The sequence below is a fragment of the Hyaloscypha bicolor genome (assembly GCF_002865645.1).
Source record: "Hyaloscypha bicolor E unplaced genomic scaffold K444scaffold_15, whole genome shotgun sequence".
NCBI lineage: Eukaryota > Fungi > Ascomycota > Leotiomycetes > Helotiales > Hyaloscyphaceae > Hyaloscypha > Hyaloscypha bicolor.
This window is the reverse complement of record NW_020194517.1, coordinates 1,654,199-1,679,039: the sequence shown is the minus strand read 5'-3', so window position 1 is coordinate 1,679,039 and position 24,841 is coordinate 1,654,199. Positions and strand designations below refer to the sequence as shown.

At 39.4% G+C, this 24,841-nt stretch overlaps 6 protein-coding genes across 6 annotated transcripts; 3 read left to right on the top strand and 3 right to left on the bottom strand.

Annotated features, from left to right (window-relative positions):
* Nucleotides 1-11,426: 11,426 nt before the first annotated feature.
* K444DRAFT_518397 (aromatic compound dioxygenase) lies at nucleotides 11,427-12,655 on the bottom strand (the record flags this gene model as incomplete). Its single annotated transcript, XM_024873858.1, has 2 exons — nucleotides 11,427-12,340; nucleotides 12,397-12,655. The coding sequence occupies 2 exons, from the start codon at nucleotides 12,653-12,655 to the stop codon at nucleotides 11,427-11,429; spliced, it is 1,173 nt and encodes a 390-aa protein (XP_024743166.1).
* Nucleotides 12,656-13,797: 1,142 nt separating this feature from the next.
* K444DRAFT_659439 (uncharacterized protein) lies at nucleotides 13,798-16,115 on the bottom strand. Its single transcript, XM_024886349.1, has 3 exons — nucleotides 16,028-16,115; nucleotides 14,991-15,974; nucleotides 13,798-14,936 (listed from the first exon to the last, which is right to left on the bottom strand). Exons 2-3 carry the CDS (start codon nucleotides 15,734-15,736, stop codon nucleotides 14,198-14,200), a joined length of 1,485 nt encoding a protein of 494 aa, XP_024743165.1. The 5' UTR covers nucleotides 15,737-15,974; nucleotides 16,028-16,115; the 3' UTR covers nucleotides 13,798-14,197.
* A 2,379-nt stretch (nucleotides 16,116-18,494) lies between these two features.
* Nucleotides 18,495-19,729, top strand: K444DRAFT_167693 (uncharacterized protein). Its single transcript, XM_024870711.1, has one exon. It carries the CDS (start codon nucleotides 18,673-18,675, stop codon nucleotides 19,594-19,596), a length of 924 nt encoding a protein of 307 aa, XP_024743164.1. The 5' UTR covers nucleotides 18,495-18,672; the 3' UTR covers nucleotides 19,597-19,729.
* Nucleotides 19,627-21,194, top strand: K444DRAFT_167708 (uncharacterized protein). The gene is made up of 5 exons (XM_024870712.1): nucleotides 19,627-19,757; nucleotides 19,806-20,179; nucleotides 20,228-20,564; nucleotides 20,634-20,846; nucleotides 20,908-21,194. Exons 1-5 carry the CDS (start codon nucleotides 19,682-19,684, stop codon nucleotides 20,994-20,996), a joined length of 1,089 nt encoding a protein of 362 aa, XP_024743163.1. The 5' UTR covers nucleotides 19,627-19,681; the 3' UTR covers nucleotides 20,997-21,194.
* A 1,154-nt stretch (nucleotides 21,195-22,348) lies between these two features.
* On the top strand, nucleotides 22,349-22,768 carry K444DRAFT_167668 (uncharacterized protein). Its single transcript, XM_024870710.1, has one exon. It carries the CDS (start codon nucleotides 22,411-22,413, stop codon nucleotides 22,678-22,680), a length of 270 nt encoding a protein of 89 aa, XP_024743162.1. The 5' UTR covers nucleotides 22,349-22,410; the 3' UTR covers nucleotides 22,681-22,768.
* K444DRAFT_607692 (uncharacterized protein) lies at nucleotides 22,349-23,644 on the bottom strand. Its single transcript, XM_024879217.1, has 3 exons — nucleotides 23,163-23,644; nucleotides 22,994-23,077; nucleotides 22,349-22,945 (listed from the first exon to the last, which is right to left on the bottom strand). Exons 1-3 carry the CDS (start codon nucleotides 23,561-23,563, stop codon nucleotides 22,723-22,725), a joined length of 708 nt encoding a protein of 235 aa, XP_024743161.1. The 5' UTR covers nucleotides 23,564-23,644; the 3' UTR covers nucleotides 22,349-22,722.
* Between the last annotated feature and the right edge of the window lie 1,197 nt (nucleotides 23,645-24,841).

The following is a 24,841-nucleotide window of genomic DNA, read 5'->3' as shown; positions in this document are numbered from 1 at the left end:
CGAGGTTCTGGGAAGCTGATATAAATCCTTTCTACTTAGACCAGTGGAGCTCATCTAATTTAGCCTCAAAGATACTGCCTAGTGAGAATAAACGTTCAAAACGCATAATTTAGGCAGGAGTGTCTCTCCTGCTGATGGATCTAAAAACTTCCCTCGAGATCCCTTTCGATGCTTTTCTCAGGCAACATTCGCGTTCTCGCTTTCTGCGACGTGCTCAACTTCACCACAATTCTCTCCCCGATTAATCTCAGGTGATAACGGATGCCCCTAGATTATTTCTATTGCTTATGCTGTACCCCCGGAGAAACAGCAAAGATCCGAGGCATCTTCCTCAAGTTCCAAGCAAGTCCACGAGCCAACAGAACTGCTTATCCAAAGAGACTCTTCTCTGCAATTACCAGAGAGACCCGCCAGACTCGTTCCGTTACCCAAAAAACTGCGATCCAATCCCACGTCCCAGAACAACTTTTTCCTGCTCTAGAATTACTACATAATGACTTTTCTAGGCGGAAGAAGGTTAGGATCAGTGGAATGATTAGAAAGTAGTTCAGTGGACTTACAGTGCCATGAATTCTAGCCAAAACAAAAACGTTTGCTAGCCACATCATATCCGCAACTACGCAGATCACGGCATAAAGTGACGGGATTACAGGGCATAATTATATGCAGTCCACTAAAGTGCCCTGTAAGGTCTTACTTGCCCCCTAAAGGCTATTTCGCTTAAAAAAAGGGGCTTGCAGGTAGGGTAAATCACCTGATAAAATTAATCATATTTGAAGATATACTTTAGCTATATACTGCTTTTTTCTCTTGGCCCTTCTTTCGCCCTTCCTTATACTCGTTCCCTTCCTCTAATCTAATTACCTCTTTTACGTAATGAGAAATTGCCTTAATCCACTCTTGAATTTTTCTTTAAGGAAGATTCTCCTAGCATTTCTCCTATCTTACCCTTAGCTTCTTTCTATTACTCGTAGGTTCCTACTTTATAGTTTCTTTCTTTATATAAAATCATATAGGCTTAGTAGTATTAAGGTTAGATAAGTTATTTGGCTAGAGTATTTTTATAATTCTCTAAAGATTATAAATCCCTTATTAGTAATAAGATTTATAGACTAGTATATTATTCTCCTAAATAATAGTATTTGGATAATTCTTTAGGTATTTCTTTATAAAGGGCAAGAGCTTTATAATAAGGATTTCCCTTTAGTATTAGTACTAATTAATTCCTCTATATTTATTCTTTATTATAAAAGCTCCGGTTTTCTTATTATACTTCTATATTTTTCTTGTTCTATTAGGTTTCTTACTATAAACTTTAATTTAGTCCCTTAGCTACTTTCTTTACTCTTTTTCCTACTTCTATTTATTAGCCTTCTTAATTAAGGAATTCCTTATATCCAAATTAGCTTTTCTCTCTTGCTTTTACTAAGCTATTTTCTTTTCTTATATATAGTATGGCTCCTTTTTATTATATAAGAATAATTCCTAAAATATAAACTCAGAAAAGCCTTTCTAGTATCTCCTTATATAATGCTTATTATAAGCTTTCCCTAGAAGCCTCTAGACTCTTCTTTTCCCTTTATAATAGGCACACGTAATAGTATATAAACAGGTATTAGATATTATAGATCTAGTTTCCTATTTTAGGTAAAGCTTGTAATCGGAATTATATAGGCAATCGGAATTATACGGATTATATAGGATCGTGTTTCCTAGTTAAGTAAAGTGCTTTGCAGGCTTGGCTAAGTACTAGGGAATATATAGGGAGATACTCCTAGCTTTGGAAAGAGGTATTAATTAGTCTTTTATTAGAATTAATTCTTGGAATTAGTTATACTTATAAGTATTACTTTATAGCTCACTTATCTTGACTACTTATATATTACCCTATTATTACATGCCTTATATTCTAATTAATCTAATCTTTAGGAAGTAGTTTATTATAAGGTAGTTAAGCTATTAATAGATAAAATATTAATAGCTAGAGTATTAACTAGGAGAAGCGCCTCTATTATTACTAGGGTAACCTAACCGGGTATCTAGGGGAGCGCCTAGTTAAGTATTCTTTATATTGCCTAATTAGGAAAAGGAAGTGGAACTCAGATGTTTTTAGAACTAGTAAGTAGGATAATAATAATAGAGAAATTAGTGGCAGCTCGCTATTATATTACTAAGTTAGAAATAGAGATATAATAGAGAGAAGATCTAAAGAAGCTAGAAGCTTAGATCTATTATCTTAAAGATATTTGGATACCTGGTATAGAACCTATTATACTCCCGGTAGTACTCTTGGTTTAGAGGGCTCCAAAAATCCGAGAACTACCTATTTACCGGGGAAAGAGTATTAAAGAAGCCCAGAACTTCTTTTATTAGGCAGAGTTAAAGTAATATAAAAATGGCGGGATTACCTGGGCTACTAATATAGTAAAGGTTATATATTATACTTCCTGTTTTGAGGATATAGCCAGAGATATCTGGAAGTATAAGGAGTAATTAGTAAGTATTAATACTATAGATTAGGAGGTCTTTATTAAATTTATAAAGAATTCTATTTTAGATCTAGAGAATTATAGTAATAATATCCTTACCAAGTTTAAGAATATTAAATAATAACTAGGCTAAAGTATCTAAAGTTTTATATCTTATTTAGATAGCCTATTAGATAACTTGGGATATATAGGTTTATTATAAGAGTAAGATAACTTAGTAGTTTAAGGCAAGAGATTTGGGACAAGATTAATTATTAAGGAAATACTTTATAAGAAAAAGAGAAGCTTATTTTTATAGTTATAAGAGTTAAGAATAATTTAAACCTATTTATTTAATAGAAATATAATAATAAGCTAATAAGATAATAAAAGAAAGGAAATAAAAAAAAAGAAAAAGGAAATAATAAAAAGAAATAAAAGAGAAATATATTTCTATTATAAGGTTTATAAAACCGAAATAATAAAGATATAGTAATAGGGTCTAATATAGTACTTATATTAGGATTTATAAGACTGGGTATAATTTGCTTTATTTACTAGAAAAAGAGTTATTATATTACTACTTGCCCTAATTAAGGGAAACCGACTTATTATAATTATAATAAGTCTGGCTATAAAGTATATAAGTATCTAGAATTAAAGAAGCCAGGAAACGGATATATCTTATAATAATTATATTTATTTATATTATAAAAAGCAAGGCCCCTAAAATAAGAATAGTAATTAAGGTTACTATTAAGATAATAAAAGATAAGTAAAGAGTTAGAGTATTAGCAAACTCAGGTATAGAGGCTAATTATATAAAGAGGAAATTAGCTTTAGATATAAGTATTTTATTAATATTAAGAGTAACTTTCTTATTCTTACTAGAGAAAAGAAGAATTTATTTATATAAAAATTATATTCTTAGTATTATTATTAAGAATATACTAGGGAACTAAAAAAAGACTAATATATACTTTATATTATATAATTTTAATCTAAATTATATTAATATAATACTTGAATTCCTATAGTTTTATTAGATTAATTCCCTAATTTTCTTTAGGAAAGTAATATAAAAATACTAGATTTAATTATAGAAGATTAAAGTTCTAAATACTAGGAAATTTACTAAAATAATAAAGTATAAGATATATGTTTTTCTATTAATTACTTATTCTATAACGGATAGCTAAAGAATTACTACTATTACTATTAATAGAATAGCTATATTTCCTAAAAAGTATTATAACCTTTTCTAAATATTTTCTATAGAGGCTATAGGTATATTACCTAACTATTATATAATAAAGTATTATATAAATCTGGAACTAGGGTCTTAATTACTATATAGTTTTATATATATTTTATTAGAAAGAAAGCTTAAAATTCTTTAGAAATATCTTAATACTAGCCTAAAAAAGAAATGAATTTATTATTTTACTAGCCTAGCTAGTACCCTAATTATATTTATTCTAAAAAAAGGAGGTAGCCTATATTTATATATTAATTACCGGAATCTAAATAAGATTACTATTAAGAACTAAATACTATTATTACTTATTAGTAAGACTATAGATAGGCTTTATAAAATAAAGATATATATAAAGCTAGATTTAAAGAATACTTATTATTAGTTATAAATATAAGAAAGTAATAAGTAGAAAATAATATTTTAAATATATTATAAATATTTTAAATATTATATTATATTTTTTAGACTATTTAATACTCTAGTAATATTTTAGGTATATATTAATTATATACTAATAAGCCTTATAGATATTATTTATATAGTTTATCTAAATAATATTTTAATTTATTTAGAGAACCCAGAATAATATTTAAGTAATTATAATAATACTAGCTTTTTATAAACTTAGTAAAATATAAGTTTAATATAAAGAAAATAAAGTTCTTGGGGTTTATAATTAGCCTAGATAATATGGAAATAGAAATTAATAGAATTATAGCTATTAGAAAATAGCCGGCCCTAAAGAATAATATCTAAAAAGTCTAAGTATTTCTGGGTTTTACTAATTTCTACTAGAGATTTATTTATAAATACTTTAGAATAGTAAAAGAATTAACTAATTTATTAAAAACTAGTAAGAACTTATAATATTATTTTAGCTAAATAGATAAGGTAGATAGGGCTTTTAAGAAGCTATAAATTATATTTATAATAGTACTAATTCTTTATTATTTTAATTTAGCCTTAAAGATTTATATAAAAACGGATATTTTAGGATTTATAATTATAAATATAATTTCTTAGCTTTTTAGTAAGAAAGTAGAAGCTAGGTAATATCTTATTACTTTTTATTTAAAGAAAATAATTATAATTAAAAATAAGTATAAGATATATAATTCTGAGCTCTTAGCTATTATTTTAGTATTTTATATTTAGTAATATTACCTAGTATATACCTAATATATTATTATTATTAAAATAGATTATAATAACTTGAAATATTTTATAACTAAGAGAAAACTAAATAGTTAATAAATAAGATAGGTAAAAAAGCTAGCTATTTTTAATTTTATCTTAAAATATTAGCCGGAATATAGTAATTCTACTAATAGGCTATTAAAAAGGCCAGATGTTATAATAGGTATAAATAAAAATACTTTATTACTTATATTTTATAATAAGCTATAGAATATAGAATAGAGAGCCCTATAAATAGTAATAATAAGATATTATACTATTTCTATAATACTATAATTTAAGGCCCAGAAAAAAGAAAGTAAGTATTCCTTAATTAGTAAAATACTAAGGAATTCCGAAAGAGAAGTTTATTTTAGTAATAAAATAATATTAGAAATATTATTACTTGAGCCTATTACTAATATAACTAGTTATAAATAGTATATATTATGAATTCTAGCTATATAGGTAGCTAGGTCTGAAATAATATATAAGAAAGATAAAGAGATACTATTTAAATTACTATTATAGTACTAAAGGCTTGATTTATTAATATAATACTAGTAATATAAATAGTTCTTAAAAAAAACCTTTATTAGAGCTATTAAGACTTGGGAACTTAATATATCTGGGTTATTAAGATATTAGGGTACTATTTATATACTAAATAAGCTAGCTCTTAAAGAAGAATTATTATAAGCTAACTATAATAATCCTATAAATAGGTATTTTAATACTAGTAAAATACTAAAGATTTTCTAAAAAAAGTACTTCTAGTAAAATATAAAAAAGAATATAAAAAACTATATTAGAACTTGCCTTATATATTAATAAACTAAGGTAAAAAGATATTTACTATATAGTATATTTAGTTTATTTCTCCTTTTCTTTAAGCTATAATAAGAAATTACTATAGACTTTATTATAGGACTGCTTTTTTCTAGGTTTTATAATAAGATATATAATTCTATATTTATTATTATTAATAAATATATAAAAATAGTATAATATATTTTAATTACTAAGGAAATCTCGGCTCCTGAATTAGTAGAGCTATTTATATATTATATTATTAAAGACTTTAGTATATTTGCAAATATAACCTTTAATAAAGAATCTATTTTTATAAGTAAGTTCTAGTTAAATCTATATTTTTACTTAAAGGTTTAATAATAGCTAAATATAGTATTTTATTTATAAACTAATAAATAAATAAAAAATCTAAACCAAACTCTAGAATAGTACTTAAGGTACTATACTAGCTACTAGTAAAATAACTAGGTAATAAAGCTTACTTTTATAGAATTCATATATAATAACTTTATATATTTAATAATAAGAAGTTCTTTATTTTATATATTATATGAATTCTATTCTAGTATTAAATTATATATTAAGGATAATATTTCAGAAAAAGAAATACTAGTAATATAGGAAAGAATATAGAGGATTTAAGTAAAATAGGAGGTACTAGAGAAATAATAATAAGAAGTAGTAAATATATAGAAAAAGTACTATAATAAGAAATATATTAATAAGAAGTTTAATATATATAATAAAGTTATACTTTATATAAAGAATATTTAATAGCTATAACCTAATATAAAGCTAGTAAATAGATATCTTGGCTTTTTTAAAGTTCTAGAAATTATAAAAATATATAAATAAATATATTATTTAAAATTATTACTATTATATTAGATTTATAATATTTTTTATATTTCTTTCTTAGAATTATAATACTCGCAAGCTAGTACTATAATAGAACTAGAACTAGTTAAGATTAAGGGTAAAAAAGAATTCGAGATAGAATCTATTATAGTTTATAAGAAAAGTAAAAAAGAAAGAAAATATCTTATTTATTAGAAAAGCTATTTACTAGTAAATAATATATAGGAATTACTAAGTAATCTAGAGAATATAGCTTAAGAATTATAAGAATATTTAGAAAAGAGTAATATTATAATACTATTAGCTAAATAAAAATATAAAAGATAAATACTTTTATTAGGAAACTATTAAAAACTATATATTTATTCTTAAAAAAACTATATAAAAATTATTAAAAACTTTAAAAATTCTAATTTTTATATTTTATAAATATCCTATTTTTATAACTATTTTCTATTATTCTTATTATTATTCTTATTAGGATTCTCTCGAGAAATAAATAGTAAATTAGCCTATAAAGTTATTAGTTATTAGTAAGAAATAAGGAAAAAGTAAGTTTATTTAATATTAAAGAATATTAATTATATTATTAAGAATACTTTATATTTATATTAAGCTAATAAGAATTACTTAATCTATTTCTTAGATTATTAGAGGAATTCGTTAGCCTCGAATAATAGCTTTAATATAAGAAATATATATTATTTAATATAGAAAAAAAGTAATAATAGCCTTCTTTTTTTTAGATAAAAAATAGGAAAGATACTTATATATATTAATAGCTTAAAAAAGGCGGTTTAATTATATTATATATATTTAAGGAACCTTAAATAATATTAGAATAGGAAATAAATAAAGGAAATTATAACTTATAAAATTATATTTCTTATTTTTAGAATAATAATAATTATATACCGAGTAATTATTATTCTTAATATAAATAAGGTCGGGAAACTTAGTAATATTCTTGGAATATTAAAAGTAGTAAGAATAAATTAAGGATATAGAAGTATTAGCTAAATAGATAGTAATAGGCTAATAAATACTAAGAGAAGTATTTATCTTAATAGATAAGAAATAAAAGAGGAAATTAGAAAAGAACTTAAATAAAGCTTAAATAAAGTTTAAAGAAGCTTAAAGAAGCTTAAAAAAGGCTTAAAGAAAGAAGGCAAGGGACAAGGAAAAGCTAGGTATAGTGTTATAATTAAGGAAAGGAAAGATTAGTTAGTAGGAAAAAAAAGGCCTTTTTATAATACTTTTTTCCTAAATAGTAATTATGAATTCGGAACCGGCTTTATACTAGGAATACCTAGAAAATTCTAAAGAAGAGATTTATAAATAAACTAGAAAATCGGATTAACTTTTCCAAGTTCTTAGGCCTATAGAATAATAATTTATTTATAAATAGAGGCTAAGTTAGAATTTATAAACTAATTAGAAGACCAGAAAAGCTTCCTGTCTAATAATATATATTATTTTTATATTATTTTTATAAGAGAGAATTACTAAAGGTAATTTACAAATTAGCTAGGCAGGATTAATAAACTATATTCTCAAGTCTATTACCTGGTATAATAATAGGGTAATTATGGGAAGTCTTTAGAGAGAACTAATAGCTAGAAAGGTTTTAGGGAATTATTTATAAAGCTATTTATAGTTCTTTTAGGCCTCTTGGGAATAAGAGCCCAGAGGAAAAGTTAATATAATAGATATATATAATAGTATATAAATAAGTATTAGATATTATAGATCTAGTTTCCTATTTTAGGTAAAGCTTATAATTAGAATTATATAAGTAATTGAAATTATATAAATTATATAGGATTATATTTCCTAGTTAAATAAAGTACTTTATAGGCTTGGCTAAATACTAGGGAATATATAGGGAGACGCTCCTAGCTTTAGAAAGGAGTATTAATTAGTCTTTTATTAGAATTAGTTATACTTGCAAGTATTACTCTATAGTTTACTTACCTTAACTACTTATATATTACCCTGCTATTACATGCCTTATACCCTTATATATTACCTAATTATATTACTATTTTGTCTATAAAAAATTATATTTTTCTAATCTCTAAAACTCTAATACTCGTATTTCAAATACTAGTCTAGCCTCTCTTTTTTACTAAACTTATTTAAACCAGGCTTTAATATTAGTTTATACTAGGAATAGCTAGCTACTATAAGAACTTTCTAAACTATCCGGAAGGCAATCTTATAATCTCTTTTCCTTACTTTTTTTATAATAATAATATAGGAGAAACCACGAGTAGTCGAATTTTAAAGTACTATTTGCAAGATATACTTGATTATAATAGGCAAGATTACTCGCCTACTAGAACGAGGTTAATTAAGTATATGAGAGATTTCCAGAGGTATATTCTTATACTCTCTCTATCTATACTACCTAGTAAGGCTTGCAAGCTTATAAATACGAGTTCTGGATACTCCTATAGCTTTCTTAATATTACCTGCAGATCGTCTTTGCTCAAGCATATAAATAGCCTTGATTCTAGTACTAGTGAAATGCTCTTTGCATATAATATCGGGTATAGTAAAAGCTATGGAAATAGCTATAGAAGGACAAAAAGGGAGGGTAAGGCTTGGTATAATCGAATTATTGTCTTTATCTTCTGAATCAGATAGTAAATTATACTAGGCATCCTCTTTATCTTCAGTAGCTACGCTGCAGGCTAATTCGTCTGAATCAGAGGAATTAGGAGGAGAGGAGAGCTCTGATTAGTTATCTGATAAATCAGGGAAGTCAAACAAACCACTAAAGGTAGCCATAATTACTAGCTTCAAATGGGAAAGTGAGAGTGAAGAAGAGAGTGAAGAAGAGAGTGAGTAAAGAGCTTGGGGAGGGGTGAGAAGGGGGGTAAAGCTCACTTTACCCCGCTACTGATTGCGGACGCACGCCTAAAATACAGGGGCTAAGGGCCCTATCAAAGCCTGTGGCTTAATATAACCTCCCAATCGGGCTATATTATGTTTCAGGGAGCTTTCAGGGGCCTTACGCCTCTATTGGAAGGTAATTACGGGGCTTACAGGGCTCGCTGAGACACTGCAGGCCCTATTAGTGGCCCTATAATTATGCATGCACCTGTAATCCCGTCACTTTATGCCCCGTTCTCCGTAACTTGCCAAAAGTCCGAATAAATAATAACCAGTGGAGAAACTTCCACACCGCCCGGTGATTAGGAAGCGAGAGGCGATGTTTGCATCTCTAGAACTACAGACACTCTACGCGTTGTTGCGGGCATAGTTGCAAAACTAGGCCCCAGTGGTCCCCTCTAAAACATAAATCGCTCCATTTCCCCGAACGCTAAGAAACCCGCATTCGTATTAGGGTTTAGCCACCGCATTGTTAGTGCTGGCCCTGTCGAGGTGTACGTTTGTATAAACCGCTGTGCTAACGAGCTTCTGGCTTGAATAGTACCGTGAGCGGAAGGGAGAGGGTCCGGTTTTGTTGAGGGCCCTCTCGCTGAGGGGAGTGCGCATCTATCCTTGGAGAGTCATTTCGACGTAATACACTCCATCGATAGCACCTGGAGGCATCATGAAGCCCACAGCCCAGGCAGTGAAGAAGACGAACGACTTGAGAAGCATGATGAGGTGCGCGATTACTTTTTCGTTCTGCGACTGGCTAAGTACGAGAGATCTGGTTGAGAAAAAGTGTCGATTAGGAGAGTTTGCCACGGAAATCCGCTCCCTTTTGTCTTGCGATATGTCGGTGGTCATATGCAAGTCGCGCGGATATGTCTACGAGAAGGAAAGGCAAACCTGGAGCATTCTACCAACGACGAGCCAGCAAGTCATCACATGGTAATCAGATACCAAGGCTGAAAGAAGATTCGGGCAGGGAGCTAACAAATCAGCGAAACGGACTGGCAGAACAGGTTAGTAGTGTTCTCAGATTTGGCCTCTGGACTCTTGTATGCACAAATGCATATGCACGGGTGGGGGGATGTAGCGCACTTGACCTTGCGAGGTGAGAGCCTCCGCACAAACAAGTCCAATCGTAACCGAATATCTGTTTTGCTCGAAATGAGCTAGCTTTGTCGCTTTGGCTGAACTTCGTGGAGGTCGTGAACCTACTATCTTGCGAGGAGGGAGTCTGGCTGCAATTCTGGGACGGTCCTCGCTATTGAGCTCACCGTGGCACTTGCAGTCCTTCTGAGCATCATTTTTGTTTTGGCTGTAATGAATATGGGTTATCTGGTAAGGGTTTTGATTTGGTGTTCCTTCCTCTCCGGTAGGTTCTTCTGTCCAGCTTTGATCATTTCTAGCGTAATTCATTTATTGCTTTTGGGTTGGCAAGTGCGGGCTATCGTAAATGATGCGGAGCCCATAAAAGAAAGCGTCGGAGAGTATCGGACTACAAGACCTGGAAACAACTGCCGACCAGGTTCCGCTATAGTTTGTAACTAATTTCCTGGCAGACGTTGTCTAGATTTGACTTCTACCGGTTTTGCTCTATTTAGGGAAGAGAATTTGTATTTTGCCGGTTGGTTCTAGACATGTTTGTACTAGCTACGAAGGTCTTCTTTTCCGGAGCTATTTTATGTGTGCCGCAATGCCTCTCTTCAAGTGTTGTACTTCTAAATTCTATGGCAATATTAACCTTGTTCGGTTGTAAACACTCTAACCAAGAGAGTTCTCAAATTCACTGGACTGGATAGTGATCAAGTGATCACACATGGAATGGAGTTAGAGTATATCATAAATTGAACGAAGAATGCCGTTCTAGATTCTATATCCAACGCCAAAGAACATGCCATATGTACAATCTCATCCCTTCATACCGACCCCTCAGTTGGCTCCATTCCATTTAGAATCGCCCTCAAAACCTAGAACCCACTCGGCACAGCACCACTCGGCACAGCACCACTAGGCATCGCCCCCGAAGGCGCCGATCCACCTCCACCACTCCCCCCAACGCTATTACTCGTCTCATGCCCTCCATCCGCCTGTAGCACCGCCGCAACCTGATAATAATCATCATCGCTGTAATCCGCCGTGACATTAACACCCACTTGAATCCAAGCCAGCAATCCATCCTCGATACTCTCTCCCAGATACACGAACTCCGGGAACGGGTCGTAGTCGTTCTCGGCTTGCACGATGGACCACATGTCTTCCGCGTTGGAGGTGACGGCTTGCGTGTTAGTGGAATAGGGGTACGTAGCTTCGACTGCTGAACGCAAGGTTTCGGGCCAGAAGAGTTGCCCGATGTGTGTCACGGCGCCGCCTTGCATTGTTGAATTTGCTAACAGGGTTACGTTGTCGTGGACTAGCAAGTGAGTGTGGATTGCGCGACCCTCGTAATGGCCTGGGAAGATCGTCTCGAAAGCCACGACCCCGTCATCGTCTGTTGACTGAATGCCGCGAAGGAAAGTAGAATCCCAGCCCCCGTCTGCAACGTTGCCGGTTACGTTGATACCACTATACACTCCGGTGGCATTACAATTCCAGATATCGACGTAGAGAGAAGGGACACCAAGACAAGTGTTGATGTCTAGGTACTGCACTTCGAGATACAGCGGGATACCGGCTTGTCCTTCGGTGACGTTTTTGCGGATTAACTCACCGGTGACGTAATACGGACCATCGGTTACTTCGGGAGTGAGGATGCAGGAGGTGTTGGCGGAGAAGATGGTGGTATCGCTGCTGCCGACAGTGTAGTCGACGAGTCCTGTCTCATTGTGGTCTACTGCTTCGTAGGTCTCGAGGGTTGCGAGGTCGCGGCGGTATTTTTGTGGCTCTGTTTACTATCAGCAAAAACTTCAAGAGACTGTTCAAGGCCGGAAGGTTGCTTACTTGACTTTATACCCCGGGCGTTGCGGATCGAATGAAGCGTCTCCGCGCGTCGGGCAATGGATCGAGCGTTCAACTCTCGGTGCTTGAGAGAGCTGGAGCAGGAATCGATGGAACGCTTAGCAGCGGAAGCCATCTGGTTGCGGGCCACGATCTCGCGCTTGATGGCGGCAAGGTCGTGGTGTTCTCCTGGATGGGCGATGGTGGTGGAGGCCAGGCAGGCTGCTGCCACGGCTGTGGCTAACTTGGAGAAGTGGACCATGATGAAATATCAGTAAGAGCTTTTGTAAAGAATGCAAAAGGCGAGTTAAAAGAGCACAGAAAAGAGAAAAGAGTGAAGATGAGGTGAGGATGTACCACTAGCAGAGAGTGGAAAGTATACTTATACATCGACCATCTCTTCATCTTTCTCTCTAAGTCTGCATTCGCCCAAAGCCTTCGTCACCACCCCTAATCCCGCCTCCTCCCATTTCCGCAGTTTCGAAACATCTCACCTGGAATTGGTCCCTTGATGCCAAGGTCCGTTTTCCCCATCCTTATCACTCAGCCTCGCCATCATTCAGAACTCCACAACTCCACATCCTGCAGCTATTTCCATCCATCAGACGAAAACGCATCAAACCATTAACCAATAAGAACCAGTGCTTTGGCAAATGAGGCAGGCGAAACAACGAATCTTATGGACTAGACGCGCACTGGCGATGTGGTCCCGATCTTGGCAGGTGCAAGTTTTCTCCTGCCAAGAAGGACGTTGAGCAGCAGCTGTCAGAGTGGAGGCTGAGAGGCTGCGAAAACGCCTTGCCATTGGCGGGCTCATCTGGTCCTCGTAAGCATAAATGCTTGATATGAGTGTGGGGAGGCAAAACTAATCAGAGGACGCGAAGTTATGCCGCGTAATGGCGTCGTTTCAAAATGTTCGTGTCCAGATCACGTGAAGTAACCTCAACAACATCCAATCAGATGACTTGTAAAGCAAAACTGACGCCTCCCCCCAAGATTTCTCTGGAAAAGGTTTAAGGCTTCCGGACATCTATTCTTAAACTTCGAGAATGAGATATCTTATGTATGCACTCTGCAGCCTTAAATCTCCAAATCCCAGGCCAACCCTTCACTTTTCACCTATCATCTCACACATAGCTCGACAATTCAATGCCTCAGAATAATTTAACCCGCGTCAGCTTCACTCCCATATTTCTCTCTGACTTTAGATGATTATCAACTATAGTCACCGGCTGGACATCATCTCATAATGTTTTTTGCAAAGTCGAGGCAGTGGTGCCAGGGCCAGGATTTGTGCAATATGCAACGAAAGCTCTTGCAGAGCTATAAAGTATTCACTTGAAGGCACGCTGGTCCGACAACAAAGTCAAAGGTGAGCAGCGACAAAGAGATTGCGATGTGCAACGAAAGTTTCAGCAGAGCTGTAATTGAATTCACTGGAAGACACGCAAGTCGTTGTCAGTCAAAGGCGAGCCGGCGACAGAGAGATCCGATGTGCAACGAAACTGTCAATAGTATTTATCCATCCTTCACTCTTTCCCATAATGAAAAGGAGGAGCTTTATTATGGGCAAGAGGCCTCTCCTTTAGTATCAACCTAGGATGCCGGATGTGAAGGAAAGAAAACAAGGAGGCTTAAAGGGAATACATTGAAAGATTCCCAGCACCTCCCGCATCGCACGCCTCAGTCCGAAGCCTTCAACTACTTTTCACACTTGAAAATGGTTGTGATTGCTCTAGCCAATAGAGCCAGATGAAAAGATTTCATTTCGGGACTTCTCTGTAAGCAAAACAACAGCTCAGTGTCACAACTCTCCCTCCCCTTCCCCACCTTCCACAACCTCCCTCCCAATCTTCACCTCCTCCTCACTCGGCAAATTCGTAATCATCAAATACAGCACATCCTTCTTCAACATCCTCTTAACCAAACCCTCTCTCCCTCCCCTCCTCCTCCCCTTCCCACTCCTCATCTGCTCCGTAACCTCCTCCCCTCTTCTAACCGCCCTCCGAACCCTCTTCGCGCCCCGTCTCCTCTCCCTCCTCTCCCTCGGATTTACATGTCCCCCGGTCAACAAAGAAATCAGACTCCCGCTATTCGCCGCATGGTTAGGATCCGCGTATCTTGACTTGAACTCTGGCTCTGGGCCAGCGCTTAATTTGCTCATGCCGTAAGTCTCGCCGCTGAACTTCGCTTGTGCGCGACGGTCGTAGTAATCTGCGATGAACTTCCCGCTGGCTTTCATCTTCGACTGTTTTTCCTGGTGTTCTTTTTCGGCAGGGGAGAGAGAGTCTAGAGCTGGGAAGATGAGAGGCGCAGCTTCAGGAAGTTCGAGCTCGCCGTATGTTTCGCCAGATGAGAGACGCAGGTTCTTTAATGTTTGGCGCGTGGATGAGGAAGCGGGGGTCATGGAGGAGGAAATTGTTTGGTTGATGTCGATTCTGGAGTGGACGGCGTTTGAGTCGGGTTTATACGTCATAATTAGACAGTAGAGACCGCGGGGTTTGAAGAACTCGTTGTTCATGCGATCGAGGAAGGTGTTTGTCCTAATCAACTAGTCAGGGGGAGGAAATGTTGGGAAGGGAGGGAAGGGGACGAACCTATGACGGCGTTGCACCTCCATCGCAACGCCAACCGCTACCTGCACCGCGATAGTAACACCCATCACAATCGGATTCGGCGCCAGGCCCGCGATCGCAGCGCTGATGTTCACAACCTGCAGCCATTTGTCCTCTTTCGTGCTCTTATAAAATGTCACCAGAAAATCCAGAAACGTTGCTTGATCGATACCGCAATCTGCTAGGACAGGGGCGTAAGCGCGGACGAATCCGCGCTTCTTGTCGCGAGGCCTCCTCTGCGGGATTATAACCGGGCATGGCAATTTTCCTCGCGTTGGGCCGGTCTCCCTCGGTGTGTAGGCAGGAGGTGGGTGGTTGGCCATGAACGTATCGGTAAGTTGTCCGATGTCTTCTGGTGCGTCGTCGCGGGGCTCGGGGTAGGAGACTGCTTCGTCGAGCTCCCATTGTTCTTCGTCACCTTCCTCGGAGAGAGAATCATCATCATCGTCATCGTCGTTGTGGGGTGTCTTCTCGTCGTGGCCGTAGAAGTGGGGGTCTTTCGTGTCTGCGGGGACTGCTTTCCCGGCTGCGATCAGCTCGTCCGCGGTATGGTTTGGGACTTCGACGTATTGGGGTGGTGCTTCATTGGCAGAAAGGGGGGCGGATCTGCTGCTGCCTTCGCCGGCGTTATCTGGACGGTTAACGTTCGAGGACGAGGATTTGCGATTGTGGATGGCTTCTGATGCGAGGCCTATTCCTGAGCCTAGGAGCTTCACGAGACGGCCCATTGTGCTGCTGTTGTGGGAGGAGTAGGATTTAGAGGATCGGGTGATGGAAGTGATGGTGTTGGTGAGTAGAAGAGGAGTCGAGGAGAGCCATTATATATTCGTCTGCTGTTGAGGATGAGGTGAGTTGAGCTTCCTGCATACTGCTTATAGTTAGTCTACGGAGGTAGTGCAACCCCCCCGCGACGTCGGTCCGTCCAGCGCCATTTTACGGCGGGTCTCTCTGGACCCCTGCTGGCCCCTGAAAGCTTAGCACAGCCCTACGGCTTGGCCCTTGCCGTGCGAAATGCTTACCATATTGATTTCACGAAATTTTGCTTAACAGCGCCCTGAAGATACGATCATACGCCTCCCCCTCCCTAATTACCTGCAATTGTGGACCCTCTTGACCGGTGGGTTTTGTATGGTAGAGTGTCTGTGTTCTGTGGACCCACTGTTGCAAGTAATTAGAGGAGGGGGGAGTACTCGTAAGCTCTCAATAACAAAGATGTAAGCTGCAAATTGGTGGCTGGGCCAGATGTCCCAGCGTCAGATGCCTATGTGGGGCGGGCAAATGTTATCGGACTGACCAGGGAGAATTTGGAGTTGTTCCAGCGAGGGATCTCTTCTTCTTCTTTTCCGCTAATTCCTTACCTAAGAATTAAGAAGATAGAAAAGGGGTAATCCTTTAGACTATTAAGAGAAGTGTATTTTGGCGGCTATTTCTAGTACTTTACTCTGTCATAAAGAAAAACCGTCCTTTCGGTTTTCGCGCACCCTTACGCTCCCTCCCGATCCTTAATATTTGATCAGAGCCGCGTTTCAATTTACTCGAACTTTGGTTTCTAAAGGTCGCACGTGTATTACCGAGGCCGATAGCAATCCTCCAGCCAAAACCCCTAAAAACATGACATTATGACATTGCGCAATGTCACGATTTTCGGGGGTTTGTCAGTATCCCTTCGTCCGGTAGAAACTGTCCACGCTAGCAAGGGGGGCCTGGCTCAGGGCGAAAACGTGTGCCTTTGCTTAGAAACCTATTAGTCATCTATCGCCTTTTCGCCCTGAGCCAGGCCCCCCTGCTAGTGTGGACAGTTTCTACCGGACGAAGGGATAGGGGTTATAGGCCTCGGTAGATTCCGGAGCAGGCGGGGCTTTCAGAGGAACAAAGACCCGTAACACCACCCAGGACCAATCCACCATGCTCCAGATCTCCTATCAAGCACTTCTTAGTACACGCCAGTAAGCGGATTATCTTGTAGACCTAGCCATACCTAGTAAACTCCGGGTTGCTGAGCATTTGGAGCATCCAATAGTTGCGTTAAATAGAGTCTAATCTTAGTTAAAAGTTAAGTCACAATTAACTTTTAATATTATACAAAAAAGGCGACCTTTATAGTAGTATTATATAATTCCATATGAAACCAGTGTGTCAAAAAAGTAATCAAGGTATTCCGAATATTCATGAATATTCATGATTAGCTTGAATAGAATATAATTACTGCAATGCTTAAATAATTTGATTAGATTAGAATATATAATCATGAATATTCATGAATACTTTGATTACTCTACACGTGACCATGGCACGTGATACTCTAGCCTAATTAAGTAGAGATCCCGCTCTAGTGTCTCCTTAGCGCCACCTCGCTGCCTAATTAGTGGGTCGAAAGCCTTGCAAAGACGATGCTAGATCGGGAGCCATACTGTGGTGGGGTTTTTTCTCTCTTGTCCCGTGACTACCGTCACGTGTCCTGCTTCCCAGGCATGCTGGCGCTAGTTTAAGGGGTTGCATAAGACCTCCGTCCATACGTACGATTAGCCTTCCCAATACATCAACCTTCGGAGCCCCTTATTTTTGACCATTCGTATTATTTCATTACTGGTGCTGAGAGTCTTTGCTGGGCAAGCTCTGGAATCTTGAGTGTGTTGTGAAGCTTGATGAATTCTGTCTAGCGAGAAGTTGCTATCTGAGTAAGGCTAAGCGAGAACGTGATTCCCTAGCAGTCTTAAGATTATTACTTCTACTTATTTAGCTTCCTACCCTCTTTACCTCCACCCACGCATCCAACGCCTATATATGGTCCGAAATCCATATAACAATCAAATCCCCATCACAATACCTAATTAGGTTAGTATATCACGTGAGACAGTCACGTGTATAGTAATCAAAGTATTCATGAATATTCATGATTACCTCAATTAGAATCTGATTAGAATATAATTAGTGGGTATTTTTGATGAATAAATTAGATTACTAGCCAGTATTCTAATCTAATCTATTCATTTGACACACTGTATGAAACAGTTATATGGGCGATTTTATATAGTAGGGTTGAAGAACGGTAATTTAATTTAAAATGATATTATATAATAAATGGGGCGTATGGGTGGTTCGCAGGACGGGCCCTTAAACAGCCCTATCAAGCCCCCGAGTTTGGACGCCACAGATGACGTTAGGAATCCAGTGATCAGTAATCAATAGCCCGCGGGCAGCGTGGAACATTGCATTACGCTGCAAAGCTGCAAGACCACTATTGTGCCCTACAGGTTTGAAGTCGTATTCTCATGCAAGTAACAAAAGAGAGTGTGTTTCTGAATCCGTATTCACCGATAGTGACCGAAGAACGAGTAGGCCAAGGAAAACCAAGTGGCGTTTTCTTTCCGCTTTGGGCACACCGAAATCCCTCGCGATCCAATCAACAACGGCCATTAACATGGGCTTCCCCCCCACCACTTTCTTGAACTTTGGATATGGATTCATATCATCTTCCGGTTCCCACTCATTCCATACGGATATCAACTGTTTCCCCCGTTTCACTTCTCAGGGTATATTATCCATTCTATCGTATTCAAAACGCCCTCCGCATATCTCATCAGCCGGAGGGTACCAAGCCGATCCGTCACCTAAGGCCCCGGAGCCAATCTGTACGGTAGCCAACACAAATCGCTACAAAGCCATGGACGACGAGTTCTTGATTGATTTATTCCTGGAGGAGAGTAATTTTGTCGATCCGGACAACCGCTCTGGTCCAGCCGCAAAAGTTTACGACAGCTTCGGGCTAAACCATACTCAGTATCACGATAACTACCATGACTGTTCGACAACCAGACACGACGATCCGCTCAATTGTCCATTAAGTTGGAAAGAAACCATAGCCAGCTCGGATATTGCACATACAATGAGTGATGGTAGGCCACTTTACACCACTAGTCCCTCATTTGCCAAATTCGACACCCATCACAAACTTCCCTTTTTGCTACACTCAGGGACGGATTCTAACCTTGGCATGTTTGATTCCCCAAACACTCAGAAGCAGTACCACTATCATCTGAGCGATATGTTCATTCTTGATTCCACGTCCATGTCAATAGCCGAAAATCCCCCTCTTGATCCTCTTGGATCATTCTACATTGACCCGCCATCGAATCTGCAATCCAGTAGCCCGGTCATCTACACTCCAACATCTAGCAATGGATCAGACAATGCTAATATGGAAGCTACTCAGCAATACTTCTGTGAAGGTGTGCGGAGCAGCGACCATCCAGACTTCGATGGCAAAGAACTTTCTTTGGGCTTTCATCCACAGCTGAGCCATGAGACTCAACGAAACAAAGTCACAAACTCTATTCAAACCACGCCAAAGCCGACGTGTATCCATCGTCTCCCAGAGCGCCTAGACGTCTCTTCAACTCTTCTGGGACCACATCCTCTCCAACCTCCACCCGAGAAACTGATGACGACCTTCGAAATTAAACAATCAACCACAACCGTATCGAAGGGTAAAAAAGCTTATAGCGTGGAGGAAAGGAAGAAAGTTGAGCAAGTAAGAAGAAAGGGAGCATGTTGGCAGTGTCAGATTAGGAAAATTGCGGTGTGTTAAAATGTTGATGCGTTCCCTACAAGGCCCTCTACTGATAAGAGAGTCATAGTGCTCTACGGACGAAACATGTACCCGCTGTCAGAGGATGGCTAAAAATCCTAACTTAGCAGGGCAGATCTGCCTAAGACAGAGATTAATGGACGTATACATCTCCCATTCAAGTAATTTCATGCCTCCGTCTTACACTTGCTCAAATCTGACTAAAACAGGCATATATGAGATGATTATCAAGGCCCAAGAGCGCAGCGCTACTTCGGTTAGATTTTCCTCTGGCATTACTGAACAAGTGTCCTTCAGACTGGAAGCCATGATTAATGATTCTCCTACCCTCAGTCTCACCGTCACAGGTTACGAACGCATCTACCCAGGTACAGGGCTCTCTGGATCATACACCGCATCAATTGCTTGGCATCCTCCTGCGACGGAGTGCCGAGCAATCCTTCCAGATTCTGTTCCTAGTATCGAACAGCTAGAGAATTTGTCCCGGCCAGGTATTTGCAAACTACACGACCCGTTCCTTAGCCACGACTTGCATGACAAGATCGATCGAGTGCTACTTTTATATTCGGAGGGTTCGCCACTCGTGAGAGCCCCTTCCACAGAAAATTCCCCTTATCAACTCGTTTCCTAGCATGAACTCGTTACCGCTACCTTGAGGATAGTAAATCTACGAAGTTTCCTAATGCACTCGCTGGTATTCACCCACGGTAATGCAGCAGGCGGTACTTCTCGCGACTACTCTTACGCCGACCCTGTGCTCAACCAGCACATCAGGGCCATTGCACTCGCCGGCATATCCAAAGCCGAGAAATTCGTCCTCTCCCAGTTCAACAATCTCCCTCGCCTCCTCGGCCTGGACATCTTCAGCATGATGGTGACTAAGAATTGTTTACTCAGACTGCTGCTCATCTATAGGAATGATGTCTTGTTATGTGAGAGAAGTGTGAAGATTCCGGTGAAATCTCGAGGTGAGGATGAGCATGGCGAAACGAGTGCGATTCTATTCTGTGATTATACTTACTGATGATTGCTGCCAGTAATCTTTGCAACGAGGCTTGAGAAAGTCAAGTTCATGTATCGAGTGGTTGTTGCTACCTATGGAACGCTATGCGAGAGGACATCCTCATTTGCACAATTCGAGTGGAGGCTGTGGAGCCACAATATACAGCAGAACGACCCCAATCAAAGCGGCAATGCTTTACCATTGGCAATTGCGATCGAGGAGCTCGGTTCTGCGTATGAGAATTTCTGTAAGCACTGTGTTCTAGGACTTCTCTCCACATTCTTTGAAAATTTGCTAATCCTGAACAGGCGAACAAGAGCTGTCAATAGAACACGATGAAGTTTTCCGCTTCTTTATTATAGGGGCTGCCAAAAAGGGAGCAAAAGCCTTGGAATAGGAAGCTTTCGAAAAACCGCGATGGGGAGTTTTAAGGGAGCCGGCATCTTGCTGTGTATCAACAGTTGGGGAAGGGGAAGGATGTGCCTCTTTGACGCTTGTCTTTTCTCGTGCGGCCCTCTATTGGGGAGGCTTGTTATTTAGATTCTTTGGAGCTTGTCTTTAAGTGCGATGGAGAAGTCTCTTGTTACACATAGCAAAGCTAATTGGCATGTTTTATCGCATATTGCAGCTGTTTGGTCCCAAAGACTTTCTGACACTCAACCAGGGCCTAGGTCGGATGTCGGCTAGAAGGACTTTGGGTCTTTCGGGATCATGACCAGTTGTGGGCTGGCAGAAGCAATTACACTGCTTATTGTAATTTTCAACGCCTGGATATTTCAGCTGCTGAACATTTTAAGAGAACTTGGCTGTAAAGCCCACCTCATTTATTCTTGGTAAAGCTTGACTGCCACCTGTAACGGCAGGACTTCGAGATCGCCGCAAGGAGAGTGCCGTTCTAAGAGAAGACTCTTCGTGCTCATTGCTGCGGCCAAAGAGAGCGCGAAGCCTACTTGGCTTCCTCATGTTGATCGTCGATATTTCCAGTGAATCAGCAGCAGGCGATGGTAGATTCAGTGAGAACTAGAACGCCCAAGCTCGATCGAAGTCTCTGAATCTGAAGAAATAGATAGTAGGGTTGCAGGGGGGTTGTTGCGTCTGCCGGACAGATCATGAGCTGTTTACTCTGTACGAGTCTCGCTTGACGCACTACAAATATGGATTTCGATATAGTTGTTGCACAACGTATTGAGAGGAGTTCGTACTCCTTGCCATTCAATCAGAGATCATTAAGCTACGAAATCGGCGGGAACGTGCAGCTGCGTCGAAGAGGGCAGAGTCAGAGGAGTAACTGTCTCCGGACTTTGGTCGGACGGTCGGACCCCGAGACTGGGGGAGGAGAGAAAGATGCCATGACAGCGGCACCAGTGCGCCTAAAATAGCTGCTGGGACAGCGCTCTGGTCGACTATCATTGAAGCCTACACCGAAAACCGAGATTATTGATGACCTGCAACACGAAGTAGTCGAAAACAGTCAAAGAACACGCCATCACGAAGATCTCAAGTACGTGGATAGGCCACAGCTAGCAGTTCGTTGCACTACTCAAAGTCGGAAGGGATCGTCACGCTGGCCACTCATATGGCCTCGAACATCTGAGAACATTTCACACTTGTGAGCATCTCTGATCAATTTATGAAAGCAAAGTATGCTCTCTGGAGACCTTGTACAATGCAGTCAGAAGGAGTTGACCTGCATTTGCAGTGCTTTATCCTGCACAATCACTCCGAGGTCAGAGCAAGGGCTCTTTGGCTGTAAAATCAAATGTTATTTCTAACATAATGAGTATCTAACTAAGGCCTTGCCTTGTTATATAATGGGCCGAAATTTCCTAACAAATTCCGATGTCTCAATAACTGGACTTATTCCACTCTATAGTATATTTTCCCTCGCTCTACTTGCCTTTCTTAGTAGTGCGCGCAAGGATCGTACAACAAACATATACAACGTAAAGAAAGCAACGCCAAACAACCTGCTCAAATGCATCGAGGAACAGAACCAGCCGCAGGGAGCACGGCTACTATCGCCAAAGTGTGGTGAAGAATCGACATGCCTCGTGAGGTCATACCATATCGAGTCGCATTGAGGTATCCTAGCTTCGTATCGCCGTGGGAGTAATCGATTGAGGTCAAGGCTCCTCAGTGAGTTCGTTTAACCTATCGCTTGGCCTCACAGAAAGAGCAGAAACAAGACGAAGCAGAGTCTCAATCCAAAAATCCCAAAGATTCTGGGCCTGTATTGCCGCCGCCGTCGATCCAGTGATGATCACCGCAATGCCAAGTAAGACGAGGGGTGATTGTGGTAACCACAAATATAGCCACAGGGCGAAGACGACTGTGAGTGTGCAGAACCTATCCCTGTCAGCAGCTGCTAAGCTCCAAGCTGAAGGGCATGTTTACCATGTCTTTCTCGTGTCACTCATATCTGCAGGCGTGCATTTTGTTATGTAGATATCGTAACACAGGACCCAAATGACTAAAGAGCTAAAATGGCACCGTAAGTTAGCAACTGCGGTCATCGTTTCGTCTGAACTTCGCTATGAGACAGAGTAAACATTGGGGGACATACATAGCCCGCAGGAGCTGCATCCAAAAAGAGCCAATTGGAGTATTGGTATTTCCAAACAACTGCTCGCCGAAAATAAGACTAAGAGCAGCGCTATACAATAAAGGTCTTAAGGAGGAAGCGTGCTTTCCATTTCGACATCGGGCACTGTGTCGGAACCGTGATTGGGATCTTGCTGTCGCTGGGAGTGGCAGCTCGGTTCTCCGTTCAGTTCCTCTCCACCTGATGCGTTTGGACAACATGTCCAGTAGTCGCCGTGGCCACCATCGGCGTGGAGCGTCGTTTCTCGTTTGTTCAAGGATCTGCAACGCGACAGTATTTGGCAGCTCGGGGTGATGATTGGCGGCTTCCTCCGCGTCTATGGTAGCAACAGTTGGTATGTATCGCGCTGAAGTTGTAGCCATGCTGCCGAAGTGGCAGCAAGAGTCGAAAAGGAAATTGTGTTGTTGAGCGGCCTGTGATAAGGCTCGGTGGGTATCTGTGGGTATCTTCCCGACTCGACGAAAGTGTGGTATGGGTTCCGGGCTGTAGGGTTTTCGAAGTGACAGTGAGTTCTCCGGTATGAACTTAAGCCCTGCATGTCATTGAGCGATTAGCGTATTTCCAAGAAGCTGTGATTGATCCGACATTTGATCAGGTCCAGGGAGCATGAACGAGGACTCACTAATTGAGAATTATCACAACTCAAAATAAGTCCTTTTCGCACAAACCAATCTTCACAAATTGGAACACACTGGTGAGCTTAGTCAATTGATAATGATATATCGCTCGAGGAGCGTCGAGGACGGTAGACTAGACTGTGGGGTTGGGCGTGTCGAGCCGACTTTGTCCCAAAATACTTCTTGAATTGTGGAACACGCTATGTGGGGAGAAGTACAAGAGACGGACGGATTCAAAAACTCTTGAGCTAGGCAAGATGAACCATAAATCAACGGGGAAATGGTTGAATTAAGAGTGTAAGGATTGAAGGAGAAGAGGGAGAGGGAGAGCGACTGCACCGCCAGCATATTTTAATCTGGCTCCGCAGCCTGACATATCGCCTAGGATTCACCATGCGTTGAACCGACAGTCGTTGTGACCGTCGAAGCGACAGTCGTCGTGACCGTCGAAGCAACAGTCGTTGTGACCGTCGTCGTGACCGTCGAAGCGACAGTTGAAGCGACCGTCGAAGCAACAGTCGAAGCAACAGTCTAATCAACAGTCTACTCGACAGCCCAATCAACACCCCAATCGACACCCGATTGTGGTGTCGATTAGGGGCCACTAACCCAAAGTAGAGGCGCTCGGACAGGAACACCAAAAATATAGCTTTCTTTTTAAACTTATTTTCTTTTCTCCCTTCGTCTCTGGTGAGACATGTCCAGCGCTAGCAAGGGGGTGTGGCTGCACACAAGCCTCACCTCGCCTTATTGCCCTTTTTTCTCTTGTTTTCAAGAATAACCCGTAAAGGGAATCGAAATTGCCCACGATTTTCTACTTCTAAAAATTTGATTTTATAATAGGCTTAGGCTATTAGTGGTTTTCACAAGTTGCGCTCCCTCACCTGGAACTTGTGTCAAGCGACATTCCCATCAGAGATAATCGAGGTGGCAGCCAAAGAAGCGTATGCCCCGAATCATTCGATACTATCTCGCCAATGATGATTGTGAGAGAACGCCCTTTGGAAGCAAAACCAACATCTC

What these genes read in the sequence shown, in the direction of transcription:
- K444DRAFT_659439 (XM_024886349.1), bottom strand. Translation starts at nt 15,736, where the DNA reads ATGGGCCGTCTCGTGAAGCTCCTAGGCTCAGGAATAGGCCTCGCATCA. An exon ending in GAGGTGCAACGCCGTCATAG is followed by an intron (nt 14,937 to 14,990) that starts GTTCGTCCCCTT and finishes CTAGTTGATTAG; the next exon opens with GACAAACACCTTCCTCGATC.
- K444DRAFT_167693 (XM_024870711.1), top strand. Translation starts at nt 18,673, where the DNA reads ATGGACGACGAGTTCTTGATTGATTTATTCCTGGAGGAGAGTAATTTT.
- K444DRAFT_167708 (XM_024870712.1), top strand. Translation starts at nt 19,682, where the DNA reads ATGGCTAAAAATCCTAACTTAGCAGGGCAGATCTGCCTAAGACAGAGA. An exon ending in CGTATACATCTCCCATTCAA is followed by an intron (nt 19,758 to 19,805) that starts GTAATTTCATGC and finishes TGACTAAAACAG; the next exon opens with GCATATATGAGATGATTATC. An exon ending in GATTCCGGTGAAATCTCGAG is followed by an intron (nt 20,565 to 20,633) that starts GTGAGGATGAGC and finishes GATTGCTGCCAG; the next exon opens with TAATCTTTGCAACGAGGCTT.
- K444DRAFT_167668 (XM_024870710.1), top strand. Translation starts at nt 22,411, where the DNA reads ATGGGCCGAAATTTCCTAACAAATTCCGATGTCTCAATAACTGGACTT.
- K444DRAFT_607692 (XM_024879217.1), bottom strand. Translation starts at nt 23,563, where the DNA reads ATGGCTACAACTTCAGCGCGATACATACCAACTGTTGCTACCATAGAC. An exon ending in ATGCAGCTCCTGCGGGCTAT is followed by an intron (nt 23,078 to 23,162) that starts GTATGTCCCCCA and finishes GTGCCATTTTAG; the next exon opens with CTCTTTAGTCATTTGGGTCC. An exon ending in AGTGACACGAGAAAGACATG is followed by an intron (nt 22,946 to 22,993) that starts GTAAACATGCCC and finishes TGACAGGGATAG; the next exon opens with GTTCTGCACACTCACAGTCG.